This window comes from Dendrobates tinctorius, unplaced genomic scaffold (genome assembly GCF_039654945.1).
Source record: "Dendrobates tinctorius isolate UK_male_01 unplaced genomic scaffold, ASM3965494v1 ptg000070l, whole genome shotgun sequence".
NCBI lineage: Eukaryota > Metazoa > Chordata > Amphibia > Anura > Dendrobatidae > Dendrobates > Dendrobates tinctorius.
In genome coordinates, this window is record NW_027361738.1 from 14,781,051 (window position 1) to 14,799,499 (window position 18,449).

Here is an 18,449-nt window from a genome sequence, read left to right on the forward strand (position 1 = left end):
GAATGAATGTAATGTGGAAGGAAAAAATAAACATTTAACTTTTTTTCACAAATATTTTACTTCAGAACCATTTTTTTTATTTTCACAAGTGTAAAAACAGAAAATGAACCACAAAATTTTTTGTTCAATTTCTCCCAAATACGCCGATACCCCGTATGTGGGGCTAAACCACTGTTTGAGCACACGGCAGAGCTCAGAAAGGAAGGAGTGCCGTTTGACTTTTTCAATGCAGAATTAGCTGGAATCGAGATAGGACGCCATGTCGCATTTGGAGAGCCCCTAATGTGCCTAAACAGTGGAAACCCCCACAAGTGTCCCCATTTTGGAAACTAGACCCCTTAAAGAACTTATCTAGATGTGTCGTGAGCACTTTGAACCCCCAAGTGCTTCACAGAAGTTTATAACGTAGAGCCATGAAAATAAAAAATCATTTTTGTTCCACAAACATGATCTTTTAGCCCCCAATTTTTTATTTTCACAAGGGTAACAGGAGAAATTGGACCCCAAAAGTTGTTGTCCAATTTGTCCTGAGTACACTGGTACCCCATATGTGGAAGAAAACTACTGTTTGGGCACACGGTGGGGATCGGAAGGGAAGTAGTGACGTTTTGGAATGCAGACTTTGATGGAATGGTCTGCGGGTGTCATGTCGCGTTTGCAGAGCCCCTGATGTGCCTAAACAGTGGAAATCCTCCACAAGTGACCCCTTTTTGGAAACTAGACCCCCCCAAGGAACTTATCTAGATGTGTGGTGAGCACTTTGAACCCCCAAGTGTTTCACTAAAATTTATAATGTAGAGCCGTGAAAATAAAAAAATCATTTTTTTTCCACAAAAATGATCTTTTAGCTCCCAATTTTTATTTTCACAAGGGTAACAGGAGAAATTGGACCCCAAAAGTTGTTGTCCAATTTGTCCTGAGTACACTGGTACCCCATATGTGGAAGAAAACTACTGTTTGGGCACACGGTGGGGATCGGAAGGGAAGTAGTGACGTTTTGGAATGCAGACTTTGATGGAATGGTCTGCGGGTGTCATGTCGCGTTTGCAGAGCCCCTGATGTGCCTAAACAGTGGAAATCCTCCACAAGTGACCCCTTTTTGGAAACTAGACCCCCCCAAGGAACTTATCTAGATGTGTGGTGAGCACTTTGAACCCCCAAGTGTTTCACTAAAATTTATAATGTAGAGCCGTGAAAATAAAAAAATCATTTTTTTTCCACAAAAATGATCTTTTAGCTCCCAATTTTTATTTTCACAAGGGTAACAGGAGAAATTGGACCCTGAGAGTTGTTGTCCAATTTGTCCTGAGTACGCTGGTACCCCACATGTGGGGGGGGACCACTGTTTGGGCACACGGTGGGGCTCGGAAGGGAAGTAGTGACGTTCTGGAATGCAGACTTTGATGGAATGGTCTGCGGGCGTCATATTGCATTTACAGAGCCCCTGATGTACCTAAACAGTGGAAACCCCCAATTCGAATTCCAACCCTAACCCCAACACACCCCTAACTCTAACCCTAACCCTAACCCTAGCCCTAACCCTAACCCTAGACCTAGCCCCTAGCCTGCCTACCTGCTTTTTTTTTCTTTACTTTTTTTTTTATTTTTGTGTTTTTTAGTTTTTGTATTTTTGACTCATAGTAACGCCACTTCTCCTCTGATCTCACACTGGCAGATGATCAGAGGAGAAGCAGCGTTACTATGTGACAAGATCGCTGCCCTGCACATAGTAACGCCACTTCTCCTCTGATCTCACACTGACAGATGAGCAGAGGTGAAGCAGCGTTACTGTGTGACAAGATCGCTGCCTGACACAGCTGTGCCAGGCAGCGATCTAGTCACACTAACGCTTCTTCACCTCTGCTCATCTGTCAGCATGAGCTCAGAGGAGAAGTCGCGTTATAATGAGGGAGATCGCCGGGAAACAAGCAGCTTTCCAAGCGAGCTCTCTCATTGGCTGCTGTGACGCGACGTCATCAGGACCTGAACCAATCAGGTCTCGATGACGTCGGGGGTCCCAGCATGCATTGTGCACCGGGATCCCCGCGTTATAAGGTATGAGGGGGTCCCGGGGGGCACAAAACCGCCGACAGTAGATAAACGTCGGCGCTGCACAAAGCCCAGCAAGCGCCAATGTTTATCTACTGTGGGCGGTCGCGAAGAGGTTAAAAAGGCTAATTATAATCCCTGGTGCTTTGATGCTTAAAAAGGACAAACAATAGATCAGATTAAAAATGCCATTATGACCAAGCACAAGCAGCCTTAAAGGACTTAAGATTTTCTCCAAAGACAGTCATTGCTATTCTGGTATAATTAGGGTTTTGGACGCATGCGCAAAATATATAAGAAACATGTCTCTAGTGTGACTAATTGATCGCGCTTGCTTTTATATGGAGCACTCTGTCCTACGCTTGTGCAACAGGATAATTATATATGCATGCGCTGCCTTTATGTTTTGCTCAATTCGTTTCCATGGAACTACTCTGTAGGGGCGCATGCGCTTTAGGTACGGTTTCATTTCAGTAACCGGCTGCACCTGCGCAAATACATAGTGCCTGGCCACTGTTTCACGCCTGCGCATTGATGTGTGTTTATGCACCGTTCAATGTGTGGATTCGTTTCCATGACTCCGTCGCATATTGATCTTGTATTTCCGGCTTGGATCCCCCACGCGCCTTTTGGTAAGCAGCACAGCTGTTGTCTATTCCTGCTTAACTGGCATATATTTATTGGGTACTAGATCCTGATAACAACCGCCCTTGACAAAGCCACCACATGTGGCAACACGTGTCGGGCATTTCTCACAGCTTTACCTGGTCACATGTATGCTTTATTGGCCTGTTCTTTGAAAGTAATAGCACTTATGGAGAGGATCCGGAGATCCTCCAAAAGGATGGTTAGTTTGGCCCCTTGACGCCTTTTTGGGCCACACTTGCTTACATATGGCCCTTCAGCCTTATTAGGGTAATCTATATTTATTGCTCTTTTTTGCTCATTTATTTGATGCCACACTTCCCGTTGAGTATTTTCTTATAATGCAAGTTTGGCGGGCTCTTGTGCATATCAGAGTAGTAATGTTTGCCATTTATACCCAAGCTACATGCAGCTTGTTTGACACTATTTATTGTTATTCACTGCTGTAATATTAACACTCTTCTGCATAATCTCCCGTTTATCATACGCTTTATGTGATGTGCTGTTTATATCTTATTATGTATAGTTGTATGAGCTTTTTGACACATGGTACAGGTCTTTGGCTGCAGCTCTATTATGAGCTTATCTGTTGCCCTTTGTGTATGTCACGTGTGACTTTTAAATATTTTTAATGTCAGTTGTTGTCGTGTGGTTTTGTACCCAATAAAAACTATTTGTTATCTTTATATGGTCTGGTGATCCCCGATTGTATGGCATATAGTCTTTCTTTGGAGAAAGTAAATTTACACTCAAAGACCTTGGCATCCCAAATTCAACAGAATTAAACGTCATCAAGATGTTTGCTATTCGTGGAAGTCAGTCAAACTTTCTAGGACGTAATAGAAAGAAAACTGTTGGGATAACCCTACAGCATCAAAAAAAATTGCAGGCTGAGATGGATACATTTGTAGAAGTGGTTTCTACCGGTATCATACACCACACACTAACCACACACTAAACAAAACAGGTCTTTAAGGCTGAGGGACAAGGAGGTTCCCACAGATTTTCCTCTTAAAGGGGTTTTCCCACGAACAATAGTACACTTTAGTCAATAGATCTTGGAATAATAATAATTTCCACAATTGAATATGTTTAAATAAAATGTTCCTGTGCTGAGATAATCTTATAAATGTGCCTCTGCTGTGTACTGTGTAATGGTTGTATCTGGCCGTACAGGAACATGGTCTGATCATACCACAGCTGCTCGGCAGGGGAGAAAGCAAAATATAGTGACATTACAGTACGGGATCGCAAATGATTCTTTTTTAATGATTCTTTTTTTTTTTTTAACAACATCAAATTAAGGAAATTAATATTATTCCAAAATCCATTGATTAAATTGAACTTTTGTTTGTAGGGCCCGCTTTCGGCCTTAATGACCAAGCCCCATTTTTCAGTTCTGGCAGGTGTCAATTTATGCGGTAATAATTATGGAATGTTTCTACATATACAAAAATATACACAGTGATTCTGAGAATGTTTTTTCATGAAATATTGTACTTCATGGTAGTGGTAATGTGAGGTCAATAAAACATGTTTATTTATGAGATTCATGGAAAGTTGAGGAAAATTTACTAAAATTTGCAATTTTCTAATTGTCACTCACAGAAGATATTCATAGCACACAGAATCGTTCGTTTATCAGGAAATTTACAAGTGACAGTTTATTAATACTGCATGGTCCCTCAAAAGAAAAAGTAATGCCATTTTAACAGTGTGCATTCAAAAGTGGACAGACAGACCATTAAATGGGTCACAGTAGCAAGCAGAAACTCAGTCAGGTAAGGATGTGTGCCTGCCTCCTCTCCCACCGATAAGGAAGTGAAAGACTGGAAAACTCCACGCTTCTCAGGAGACAACCCTTTAAGTGTGTGAATTGAAGTATGTGACTTTAAAGAAGGGAACTTTTTTAATTCACCAATTATATTTATTTTTCTTTATTCCTGTGCTTGTACAATCGAGATTAGCAAAATGATCTTTGTACTCCCAGGCCTGCAATGATGACAAGGGGGTATCTTCTACATCTAGGGGGAAAGAAGACTTAATCCTCAAACGGATATTCTTTACTGCATGAGCAGTGCGATTATGGAACGCTCTGCTACAGAAAAGTCGAAATGGATGATTCACTAACAAAAGGTCTTCTGCAGACCGAAGCAAACAAACTAGAGAACTTTGGCAATGCAGATCAATGTTGTGTTTATAAGCAACCAAACAGAGCCCACAAAGAAACATGGTAGAAAATCCACAATGCTGTAGGGCTGCTTTGATGCTTTTGGGTCTGGAGACCTTGAACTTACTAAACCTTTATGTGAAAACAAGTGTGGAAGTCCAGGAGTTATATGGTGCTGTAGTTGGTACACATACAGGTCATGTAATGTCCACCTTTTTTTTTAATGTGCATTGAGCTTTATTACCTTGCAAAAAAACAAGTACAGAAGTTGCATTATCCCAGATTGCTCTTTTTGTTGTAACCAAGCCTTGTGATACTGGGATGCCCTTGTAATTACTTGTGCTTCTGTATCCACGCCTACAGAATAGCCCTAGGAGGATAAAATACTAAAAATCAAGGACATTCAAGCTACAAACACTGGAGACAGTCAAATTAAAGGTAATATAATAAGCCTGTTCTTGTGTAGACATTGCCTGATCGGTTATTCACAGAAAACATTCAGCAATAATGCTGCAGCTTTTACTTTCCAAATACCCTTAGCAAATAAGATCTCCCCCAGAAAGAAAAACTTTGAAAGCTCTATAGTGCCATATATGTTAGGGTATGTGCAAGTTTTCACCCATGTATTTGAATGAGTGAAAAACGATGCAAAAACACAAACAACTGAGATGTTGCAGATTTGGAGAAAATAACGCTGATGGTTCAAATCTGCAAGGAAAGCCTTTAGTATGGGGGGTGGGCAATTAATTTTCCAGAGGGACTACATGAGACACCATGACTATTGTGGAGAGTCAAACCAATAGGCTGAAATGAATTCTGCTCAATATTAATATTAATTAGAATAAGTTCATTTTGCACACCGTTTGGGTGGGCACGTCCTGGTCCCTGGCTCCACTCTGTAGGAAAAATTCCAGACTTCTTGGTGTAGTGCGTGGTGACCAAGGAGACAAAATGACACTGCGTGCGCTTGCGCACATATGAGGGGCGAGTTCAGACAGCTTTGGGATACATGCACTCTAAATCGGAAGAAGGAAAAGGCCCTCAACATGCAAAATAAAAATGGCATAACAGTGCACTGAAGCCACATCATTATCATGTGAATTAAAAGTATTTTTCTGAATAACTATCACTACCACTAACAGGTGCAGTGTTAGTATTAACTTTACAGGGGCTAAAGCTTGCCAGATCGCAGAGGAGATAGGATGAATACAACTCTTTTTAAAGAGGATCTGTCACTTGACATAAATAGATAGGCCCAAACTCATCAAAACATTTACGTCAGAAGACTGGCATCAATCACTTTGAAAAATTGCAAAAGTTTTGTGAAACATGGAGCTGCCCCAAAAAATTTACACCAGTTTCAGGCAGCCCTGCCAAAATGGGCAGTGCAAAGGAGGACCTGGGGCAGAACATGGTGTGGCTATACCCCCCTGCAAAAATGTTACTCCATTCCCCAAACAAATAACATTTCTGCCTCCAGGGCTTATTTTATATGAAAGGAGGCATTAGCAGTGTGATGTGTAATGGCCACTCTCTGCTCTCCTTATCTCACTGCAGAGCTGTGTGTGATTATATACCGGACACATCAGCAGGTTCCTCTCGGTGTCTCAGCTTCCATCTCAAAAGCAGACAAAAACATTTCTCTGAACAGCATTGTCCTAGTGCTGTGCATGCGATATCAGTTTTTTCACTTAAAGCACTTGCACTGAAAATAAGATCAAGCAAACTTGGTAGAGGTATGGGAAAAATGGACAAAAACCTAAAGAGGAATAGGTCATTTTCTGATGACACATTTCCTTTCTCTATCCCTTCATTGGGGGACACAGGAAACCATCCTGTGTCCCCCAATGAAGGCTCCGAGAAACAGATTTTACGGTAAACAACCAAAAATCCTGTTTTATCGAAACTACACTGAAAAACATACTATACCTTGAGTAAGACATTTTGGTTCTGGACTTGAGTGCATACTAAAGGGCGTTTGCTGCTATATTCCTTGAGTGGTTCTGCATCAAACAGCTCCCTCTCCATACTGCCTGATAACAGACCCCCTGAATTCTAAGAAGACAGAAGCAGACACATTACCGTCTACATCGCCACTACAAGCGGCCAGCGACAACTTCCCACTCTGACTTACCATGTAGCTTGTTATCCCTACATCACAGTACATTAAAGGAAGCTCAGGAAACCAGTTCTGGACCAAATCACTTAACAATGCCTAATGGGATAAAAAGATTTGTAACATTAACAGATGTAGATAAACAAAACAAAACATGTATGTCAGTACCTGGATAAGAATGAAGTGATTAAGAGTCAGCATGGGTTTGTAACTAATAAGTCATGTCAGACTAACTTAATTTCCATCTATGACGGAATCACTGATTGGGTGGATCAGGGAAATGCTGTAGATATAGCATATCTGGACTTCAGCAAAGCATTTGACAAAGTATCTCACACAATCCTTATTGAAAAAATGATTAGGCATGGAATGGACAAGGCAACTGTTAGGTGGATTCATAACTGGCTTAGTGATCGGACCCAAAGAGTGGTCGTAAATGGCTGCACTTCCAGTTGGAAGAATGTCTCAAGTGGGATACCACAGGGCTCTGTCCTGGGCCCTGTATTGTTCAACATCTTTATCAACGATTTAGATGAAGGAATTGAGGGTAAACTGATTAAATTTGCTGATGACACAAAGCTAGGAGGGATAGTTAATACTAATACTAAGCTAATACTAGTGAAGAGAGAGAGAGGACTCAAAAAGATAAAAAATAAACTGGAGCAGTGGGCAGCAACTAACAGAATGTTTTTTAACAGGGAAAAATGCAAAGTACTGCATCTGGGCAATAAAAATGAAAAAAGCATATACAGAATGGGAGGAATAGGGCTAAGCAACAGCACATGTGAAAAAGACTTGGGTATACTAATAGATCACAGACGGAATAGGAGTCCACAGTGTGATGCAGCAGCAAAAAAGGCAAATGCAATTCTAGGATGTATTAACAGAAACATACAGTCTAGATCACGTGAAGTCATTATTGCCCTCTACTCCTCTTTGGTCAGATCTCATCTGGAATACTGTGTCCAGTTTTGGGCACCACATTTTAAAAAAAGACATCAACAAACTGGAGCGAGTTCAGACAAGAGTGACCAGAAAGGTGACCGGTCTGCAAACCCTGTCTTATGAGGAAAGGTTGCATGATTTGGGAATGTTTAGCTTGCAAAAGAGAAGACTGAGAGGACTTAATAGCTGTCTACAAATATCTCAAGGGCTGTCACATTGTAGAAGGATCATTTTTATTCTCATTTGCACAAGGAAAGACTAGAAGCAATGGGATGAAACTGAATGGGAGGAGACACAGATTAGATATTAGAAAAATCTTTTTGACAGAGTGATCAATGAGTGGAACAGGCTGCCACGAGAGGTGGTGAGTTCTCCTTCACTAGAAGTCTTCAAACAGAGTCTGGACAGACATCTGTCTGGGATGATTTAGTGAATCCTGCTTTGAGCAGGGGGTTGGACCAGATGGCCCAGGAGGTTTCTTCCAACTCTACGATTCTATGATTCTATGAAAAACGGAGATTGCAGGAGTCCATCCTGACAGCACACTGGGGTTGTCCTTTCATCCTTACAGGGACAGGAAATGCATGCGAGGTTAAAGGTCCCCTCCCACCTCCACACTCCAGTGATCTTTCCAAGTACCACACTAGTATGAAACATTGCAGCATTAGTGCTGCACAAAGCGGCTCTTTTACTTAAAATCGCCTGGAGGGGGTGACAGGTTCACTTTACAAAAAAAATGAACATTTAACTTTTTTTCACAAAAAATTTACTTCAGATCCAATTTGTTTTATTTTACCAAGGGTAACAAGAGAAATTGGACCCCTAAAGTTGTTGTACAATTTGTCCTGAGTAGGCTGATACCCTATATATGCAGGTAAACCACTGTTTGGGCATATGGCAGAGCTTGGAAGGGAAGGAGCACCGTTTGACTTTTCAATGCAAAATTGCCTGGAATTGAGATCAGACGCCATGTCACGTTTGGAGAGACCCTGATGTGCCTAAACAGTGGAAACCCCTCAATTCTAACTCCAACCTCAAGCCTAACTTTAGCCCCAACCCTAACGGGAAAATAGAAATAAATACTTTTTATTATTTTTCCCTAACTAAGGGGGTGATAAAGGGGGGTTTGATTTACTATTTATGGCGGGTTTTTATGTTTGGCAGCTGTCATACGCTAAAAGACGCATTTTATTGCATAAAATAGTCTTTGCATCACCACATTTTGAGAGCTATAATTTTTCCATATTTTGGCTCAGAGTCATGTGAGGTCTTGTTTTTTGCGGGACGAGTTGACGTTTTTATTGGTACCATTTTCGGGCACATGACATTTTTTGATGGCTTTTTATTCCGATTTTTGTGAGGCAAAATGAACAAAAGTCAGCAATTCATGAATTTCTTTTTTTTGTGTGTGTGTGGGGGCGCTTTTACACCGTTCCACGTGTGGTAAAAATTTTTAAAGCAGTTTTAATCTTCGGGTCAGTACGATTACAGCGATACCTCATTTATATTTTTTTTGTGTTTTGGTGCTTTTATACAATAAAATCTATTTTATAGAAAAAATTATTTTTGCATCGCTTCATTCTGAGAGCTATAACTTTTTTATTTTTTCACTGATGATGCAGCATGGCGGCTCGTTTTTTTGCGGGACAACATGATGTTTTCAGCGGTACCATCTTTTTGATCGCGTCTTATTCCACTTTTTGCTCGGCGGTATGATAAAGCATTGTTTTTTGCCTCTATTTTTTACGGTGTTCACTAAAGGGGTTAACCAGATGGACAGTTTTATAGGTCGGGTCGTTAAAGACGCGGCGATACCAAACGTGTGTACTTACATTTACGTAAAAAAAAACACAACAAAAAAAAAAAAAAACAATAAATGTATTTATTGGTAAAATATTTAATTTTTTTCCTTTATTTGGGGACTTTTTTTTTAAATACTTTTACACATTATAATTTTAACTTTATTACATTGTCCCAGATTGGGACATTACTATATAAACTCAGATCGCTGATCTTACACTTTGCATAGCACTGTGTCAGATCCGCAATCTGACAGGCAATTTGCATAGCACTGTGCCAGATCCGCAATCTGACAGGAAAGTGCAGGAGGCTTGCCGGTACCTGCTCTCAGCAGGCGCTGACAAGCCACCTCACTGAAGGACCCGGAAGGACCCCGCGGCCATTTTGGAGCCGGGGGTCTCCATGGAGACCACAGGAACAACACGATCGCATTGTTCCGGTGGGAGAGCGCAGGGAGCCCCCTCCCTGCGTGATTGTTCTCTATGCCGCTGTCCGTACTGACAGCTGCATCAGAGGGGTTAAATGTCCATGATCGGTGCTAGTAACTAGCACCGCTGTGGTCGGAAATGCAGTTCCCGCAGAGCAGCACTAATACGGCGAGGGTCGGGAAGGGGTTAAAATGTACTTTGTTCGTTGGACAAGCCCTTTAATGCAAAACCTTTTCAGTAGTGTTCACTGTGGCCCACAGGAACCACTTACAAAAGGCTCTGTCATTAATAGGCTGACATTTAAATTAAAAAAAAAAAAAAAAATAAGATTGCTCCTCCTATGCAGGCTAAACCCAGCTACAAGCAAACGCATCGATATGTTACCCCAGCTGTAGAGGAAAAAACACAAAGAAACAGAACTAAAACAGAAAAGGTAAACCTCAGCGCCATGAGCAAGGATTGGGTTGCCCAGTGAACACTAAGAAATAGGATTGTCTCAGTCCTCATAACTGAGAAACACAGTAAATATGGAATATTTTTGACAGTAGAGAATTACATATACAGGGTGGGCCATTTATATAGATACACCTAAATAAAATGGGAATGGTTGGTGATATCAACTTCCTGTTTGTGGCACATTAGTATATGGGAAGGGAAAACTTTTCAAGATGGGTGGTGACCATGGCGGCCATTTTGAAGTCGGCCATTTTGGATCCAACTTTTTTTTCCAATGGGAAGAGGGTCATGTGACACATCAAACTTATTGAGAATGTCACAAGAAAAACAATGGTGTGCTTGGTTTTAACGTAACTTCATGAGTTATTGACAAGTTTCTCTTTGTTTACAGCCATTGACATGTCGCAGAGGTTAATACGTGAGGAGCGGATAGAAATTGTGTTGATGTCTGGTGACCGCAGTACCCGGGTTATTGCAGCAGATTTCAATGCAAGACACCCTACGCAAGAAAACTTTCACCATTCCCATTTAATTTAGTTGTACCCATATAAATGGCACACCCAAAAAAGTTTGCCTCATCACTGAACATAATGTTCTGTTTAAATTGAGTGTCCTGTTCCAATTTTTGCTTTGCCCATTCTGCAAATTCAGCGTGTCAATCTGGGTCAACAACCATTCCCATTTTATTTAGGTGTATCCATATAAATGGCCCACCCTGTATATATATTTTTATTATACACACAGTATGTGTTTCTTCAGCCTATATGAATGAAGCACCTTATAACATGCACCCCAGTTTTAAACATCAGAAAATATAGAAAATAAACTTTCTTCTAAATTAAAGGTGTTATCAGGGACCCCCACCACCACCAAGGGGCTGTATCTACGGGTAGTTGCCTGTTCTGGCCTGCGATGATCTTTCCTGGGTGAAAACTGTCATGGAGCGATCCTGCCAGCGATTCTCCTGCTTCCTGTGACGTCATGGACGACAGAGCAGTTACGGTACTTCTCTTCCACTCTGCTCTGTCAACAGCTTGTCGCAACCAACATCATGTTGATTGACAGTCGGCTTCCAGCAATTAGCTTTAGAAATGTAAAGGGTTCAGTTTCCTCTCCTGTCCTACAAAACCATCATGGTAAGTGGCTTGCATCAGCAGTTTGTGCCAAGACCTGCGTCAATTGATGAAAACATGCAAGATTTGGATAATGAATGGATGGAAGACCAAGTAGCCTCTGATACACTGCCCAAGAAGCTCCTACTGCCCAGGTAAAGTGCACTTCAATCCAGAAAGGCGAATTCAACCCTCTGAGCAGATCAAAAAGGAGATTTTTGTGTACTCACCGTAAAATCTCTTTCTCTTAGCCTTTAATTGGGGGACACAGAACCGTGGGTGTTATGCTGCTGTCCACTAGGAGGCGACACTATGCATAATCTGAAAAAGATTAACTTTGGCTCCTCCTCTGCAGTATACACCCCTGGACGGCGTCAGCCTTCTCCAGTTTTGTGCAAAAGCATTAGGAGGAATATACCAGAAACATAACCATGCCTGTAAGAAGGCTACTATAAACGAGCTCAAACAATATGAGAACCCAGATCAAACAATATGAGAACCCAACCGTAACAACGGCCCGCAAGGGCAACAGGGTGGGAGCTGTGTCCCCCAATTAAAGGCTAAGAGAAAGATTTTACGGTGAGTACACAAAAATCTGATTTACTCTGTCGCCTTATTGGGGGACACAGAACCGTGGGACGTCCCAAAGCAGTCCCTGGGTGGGAAGCAGTGGACGAATATTGTACTGACAGTTCCCTAAATTTGGGGTACTGCCGTCTGCAGGACCCGTCTACCCAGGCTCGCATACGCTGAGGACTGGGTATGCACTCTGTAGTGTTTTGTAAATTTGTGCAGGCTAGTCCAAGTGGCTGCCTTACACACTTGATGTGCCGAGGCTTGATGCTGAATGGCCCAAGAGGCCCCTACCGCCCGCGTAGAGTGAGCCGTGATACCGGCTGGAAGAGGAGAATTGTTAAGGCGGTAAGCTTCTTGAATGGTGGACTTGATCCACCTAGCAACGGTGGCTTTGGAAGCCGGTAGGCCCTTGCGAACGCCTTCTGGAAGAAGGAAAAGTGAATCAGACTTCCGGAAGGGAGCAGTCCTAGACACAAATACGCAATGCCCTGACAAGGTCAAGCGTATGCAGAGCCTTCTCCACTATGAACGGGAACCGGGCAAAGAGATGGTAGTGAGATTTTCTCATTGAGGTGGAAGGTGGACACAACCTTCGGAAGGAAGGATGGCACTGTACGGAGAACCACCTTGTCCTGATGAAAAAACCAGGAAGGGTTGCCTGCAGGAAAGAGCTGAAAGTTCGGACACCCTGCGTAGCGAGGTGATTGCCACCAGGAAAAACCACTTTCTGTGATAGAAAGCGGAGTGAGACCTCCTTTAGGGGTTCAAAAGGAGGTGTCTGTAGTGCTGTTAAGACCAGGTTGAGGTCCCACGTCTCCGACGGATGTTTGTAGGGGGGAACCAATCGAGAAACCCCTTGGAGAAAAGTCTTCACTTGCGGCTTGTTAGCAATATGCCTCTGAAAGAGCACTGAAAGCGCTGACACTTGGCTCTTAAGCGAGCCCAGGGATAGCCCGGCGTCCAGGCCTGACTGACGGAAACCAAGGACCTTTGGAAGAAAATAGGGGAGTGGGATGTGCCCACGAGATTCGCACCATGTGAAGAAAGCCTTCCAGGTATGATAGTAAATCTTGGCTGAAGTTGGTTTTCGAGCCCTGATCATGGTTTTAACAACGTCCGATGAAAAACCTGCTTGGGTCAAAAACCAGGTCTCAATGGCCATGCCGTCAAATTGAGAGCCCCTGATTTCTGGTGGAAGAACGGGCCTTGTGACAGAAGGTCGGGACGTGTGGGGAGACGCCAGGGAGCGTCTGCTGTGAGTTGCACTACGTCGGCGTACCATGTACGCCTGGGCCAGTCTGGAGCGAATAGGATGGTGGGAACACCCTCTTGTTTGATTTTCCTCAGGACTCTGGAAATCAGGGGAAGGGGTGGAAAATGTACAGAAGCTGGAACTGGGTCCAGTCCCGAACCAGGGGATCTGCTCCGAGCGACTGCAGATCGCGCGTCCTGGCCATGAAATTGGGAACTTTGGCATTGAGATGGAATGCCATCAGAACCACGTCCGGGGTCCCCCAACGATGGCAGATCTGATGGAAAACTTCGGGATGGAGAGACCACTCCCCCGAGTCCATTCCTTGACGGCTGAGATAGTCGGCTTCCCAGTAGTCCACACCCGGAATGTGGACCGCAGAGAGTACCGACCTCGCATCCTCCGCCCAGTGTAGGATACGTGTTACTTCGTTCATCGCCTGGATGCTGCGGGTGCCGCCTTGATGGTTCATGTATGCCACCGCCGTGGCATTGTCCGACTGCATTCTGATATGAGAGTCTGCTAGCAAGTGATGGAAGGCTTTCAATGCCAGGAAGATGGCCCGAATTTCCAGGATGTTGATGGGCATGGTCACTTCCATTGGTGACCACTTGCCTTGCGCTCTGATGTAGGTGTACCGCGCCCCAACCCGTAAGGCTTGCACCGGTGGTCAAAACCTTTCAGTGACCGAGAGAAAGGATTTTCCCATTGCAAGCGAGGTTGGCTGGAGCCACCAGTGCAGGGACCTCCTCGTTTTCGCTGATAACAGGAACTCTGTTGAGGGAGAACAGATTCCTGTCCCAGGACTTGAGGATGGGGTCTGAGGTGAAACTGGGCAAATGGTACCGCCTCCATTGCCGCTGCCATCCTGCCCAGTCCGCTCGTGGCATACCGGAGAGATCGGGGAAAACCGCGGAGGAGAGTGTGAACTCCCAAACGGAGGGCCAGTGCCTTGTCCCTGGGGAGGATCACCAGACCCCTGGAGGTGTCGAATAGCATCCCCAGGAAGGTCAGAGACTGACTCGGGGTAGTCGAGGACTTCTGTAAATTGACTAACCATCCCAGGCGACTCAGAGTGTCGATCATGATTGAGACGTTGACCTCGCAGTCCTTGAATGTGGGGGCCTTGATGAGAAGGTCGTCCAGGTATTGAACGACTACTATGCCTCTGGAGTGCAGAACATCCATGGTAGCTGCCATGTCCTTTGTAAATGTTCTGGGAGCCGTGGCGAGACCAAACGGGAGGGCCACACACTGGTAATGGTCTTGGTTGATTGCGAGTTTGAGAAATCTCTGATGGGCGGAGCAATCGGTATATGCAGGTATGCGTCCTGTATGTCTATGGAGGCGAGATATTCTCCTTCCTCCATGGACGCAACGATTGACCGGAGGGATTCCATGCGAAGGTGACGAACTCGGACATACTTATTGAGTTGCTTGAGGTCTAGTATGGGTCGGACGCTGCCTCCCTTTTTGGGCACCACGAACAAGTTGGAGTAGAACCCTCGTAAGCGCTCGTCTGATGGAACCGGTATTATGACTCCTGCTTGCAGGAGGGATGAAACCGCTTGATGGAAGGCTCGAGCTTTGAGTGGAGGTTTTGGAGGGACAGAGACAAAAAACCTGTGCGGTGGGCTGGTAGTAACTCGATCTTGTATCCTGAAGACACTATTTCCTTGACCCACCTGTCTTCTGTAATAGGCAGCCAGACCTGCTGAAAGAGTAGCAGTCGTCCGCCTACAAGTGGGGTGTTTTCCGGAGGGGATGAGTAATGATGAATGAAAAGTCTGAGCTTTCCCTCCCTTGGATTTTGCCTGGCTTGCCTTTGACTGCCAGTTTCTGTCCGGCCTCTGTGCCGCCCGTGTGTTGTCCCTGCGAGGGGAACGGTTATGATTTTGTGCCGGGAGCGAGACGGACTAGCCTGAAGAATTCCGAAAGGATCGGAAACGAGATTGATTACGTCTTTTAAACGTGCGTTTTGGTTTTAGCTGAGGGAGGGAAGTACTTTTACCCCCGGTAGCATTGGATATCATTGTATCCAGCTTTTTACCGAAAGGACGGCCCCTGAAGCACGGGAGATTTGCTAGGGACTTTTTTAAGGCCGCATCCGCCTTCGATTCTCTTAGCCAGAGAATACGCCGGATTGTGATGGCGTTTGATGCTATTTCCGCTACCCCTCTTGCAGAATCCAACGCTGCATGGACCATGTAATCTGCCACTACTGCAATTTGCACCGCCTGGTCCGCCAGCTGAGGATTTGAAGCTTGGAGGCCCTGTTGTAATAGATCAGCCCAGGCCATAATGGCCTTGGCTGCCCAAACTGAAGCAAATGCAGGAGCCAAAGAGGCACCTGCCGCCTCAAAGATTGAAAGAGCCATGCGTTCTACCTGTCTGTCTGCTGCGTCCTTGAGGGTTGAGCTGTCCGGCAGCGAGAGAAGCATTTGTGCTGCCAGCCTAGAGACTAGAGGATCCACTTTAGGCGGATCTGTCCAATCCTTAGTGTCCTTCTGTGGGAAGGGGTACTTTGCTTTCAAGTATTTGCGATTAGCGAATTTTTTCTCAGGCTGCGAAAAATGCTTAGAAAGTATTTTTTGAAATTCCGGGTGATCAGGAAAGACCTCAGATGGTTTCTGAACACTTTCAAAGGAAATCTTGTGTTCTGGTACTTCAGGGGTTGGATCAGAAACGTCTAGCACCCGAAGGATGGAAGAGATTATATCCTCAACTAGCGCAGTATTGCTAGGGGGACAAGGGAGCAGAGCGTTCCTTGTTTCGTTATCTGAGTTGGAGTCACATATGCCCTCTGAGTCTTGCGCATCGCTAAGGAGCTCCCTAGCGGGCGAACTAGGGCTGTTCTGTGGTCTGGGATCGTTGTGGAGATCCACATTGTCTCTATCAGGGGACGGTCTCAGTGACCTGTAGCCACTGTGCCTCTCCCTGGAGGGGGACGACCTAGTGCTATGTGAGGACGCAGATGAACGCGACCTGTGGGTCCGCTTACGTCTCGAACTGTCGTAAGCGGCCTGTTCCTGATACCGGACATCCCTTTGCTGGGTAACGTTCATAGCAGAGACATGACCCTGCAGAGCCTGCAGTAGTGTGGAGGTCAGGTTATCTATAGACTTTGTCATAGACTGCGACATCTGAGTCGCCCATTCCGGCGCAGTAGCGGCCGCAGAAGCGTTGCTGTTCTTTGGGTACAGTCCCGGCAGTGCGGGTACGTGGTGCCGCTGGGGAGAGTGGCCTTGCAGGCTGTGCAGACTGCGTAAAAGCAGTCTTGCCTGATTCTTTTTTGAGCCCAACATAGTACCTATTCGCAGAGGCCCTACAGGGGTATCTACGCAGAGGAAAGGAGGAGTAGGGGAGCGTTATAGGTTACAGGAACTCACAGCTGAGTACAAAGAACCCAGCTGTGATCTTACCCCACCGGTGCTCCCCTTAGGTCCAGCGCTGATAAATCCCACGTCTTGTGCCCCCCAGAGACTGCTGTGCTGCCTTCAGTTTCTTCAGGTACAGCAAGATGGCCACCGGATTCTGAGGTGGAGGGGGAAGGGGGCGGAGAGCTGAAAAGGGCACGCGGAGCTATGTAAAAGCGCACCCTTCCTGTCTCGATCCGCCCCTTCTATGACACTGTAGTGTCATTTTTCGTCATCCGGGGGGGCGGGCCGAGGGGCGGGAATAGGGCGGCGACTTCGGCTAGGCCGAAGCCGCGGCCTAAATTTGATAGCTCATGCCCAGAAGGGCTCCAGGATGGCGCGGTTGTCCGGGGGAGGGTCGGATTCCAACCAGACCCCCCCGGATTGAACGGTAGGCTAGCGGTGGGGACATGAGCGCCACCTGGGCCCTGTGGGGGGTCCCTTTGAGGCGCTATGCAGCTGGTGCTGCCGCAGAGACAGGGGTGCCGGGAGCCCTGTCTGACAAGTGCCATGCCTGCCTGCACCTCCCCCGGTCCAAACAGGAGCCAGCAGCTGGGCTGGGGTCCCTGGACATGTAAGTGGCCGAATGGTGCCTGGTACAGGCCCTACCTGCGGTGTCTCGACCTAATGCCCCCAGAGGGGGATTAGGGAGGGTGCTGCTGTCACCGTCAGGGGGCTTCGTCCTACCCTCGACCTCAACCCAGAGCCCAAGGAACTGGGGAAGGAGGGGGGGGCCTCGACCTCGAACCAGTACCCGAGGGACTGGGGAAGGAGAGACATGGGGAAGAGCCATCTCGACCTCAACCGGGTACCCCTTAATAGGGGACCGAGGAGGGAGCCATGCCGGGAGTCTCACTGGAGACCCACTTTTCTTCATCTGTAATCCGTTGAAAAAAATTAAAGGAAAAAACGGAAGAGAGGAAAAAAAAAAAAATCTTAGGTGTGCCTCCTTGCGACACTAAGCAAAAACTGGAGAAGGCTGACGCCGTCCAGGGGTATATACTGCAGAGGAGGAGCCAAAGTTAATCTTTTTCAGATTATGCATAGTGTCGCCTCCTAGTGGACAGCAGCATAACACCCACGGTTCTGTGTCCCCCAATAAGGCGACAGAGTAATCAGCTTTAATCCCCTTGAATGCCAACGGCCCCTTATGTTGTCTGTCTGACAAATAGATGGTGCCTGGTCATCTTTAGGCTGTGTGCCCACGTTGCGTTTTTTTAAGCGTTTGTGCCGGATCAGACGCTTCAGAAGCGCTTAAAATAAGCATCCCATTAGTTTTAATGCATTTTGGCCTTTTTGTGCCAACTGATGCGTTTTTTTCCGCATAGGAAACGCTTAGCGGCTAAAAACGCAGCATGTTCATTATTTTCCGCTTCAGTCCGCGTTTTTAGCTGTTTCCTATGAGGCCAGAAGACGCGCAAAAAAAACCACATAAAAAATGCGCGTTTTTTGTGCAAAACCGCGCAAAAAACGTGGATAAAAAA

The 18,449-nt window shown here is 45.4% G+C and overlaps 1 protein-coding gene across 3 annotated transcripts in view; it reads right to left on the reverse strand.

Moving 5' to 3' along the window:
- STK31 (serine/threonine kinase 31) overlaps positions 1-18,449 on the reverse strand; it is a 171,717-nt gene that overhangs the window by 19,650 nt on the left and 133,618 nt on the right. For 2 of the 3 annotated variants that reach the window (XM_073581406.1, XM_073581405.1), the window contains exons 17-19: positions 6,999-7,079; positions 6,794-6,919; positions 5,109-5,234 (exon numbers count right to left, since the gene is read on the reverse strand). The exons of the other annotated variant lie outside the window; for it this stretch is intronic. In XM_073581406.1, the coding sequence (XP_073437507.1) occupies positions 5,109-5,234; positions 6,794-6,919; positions 6,999-7,079 (333 nt within the window). The remainder of the gene's footprint in view (positions 1-5,108; positions 5,235-6,793; positions 6,920-6,998; positions 7,080-18,449) is intronic. 3 annotated transcript variants of the gene reach the window in all.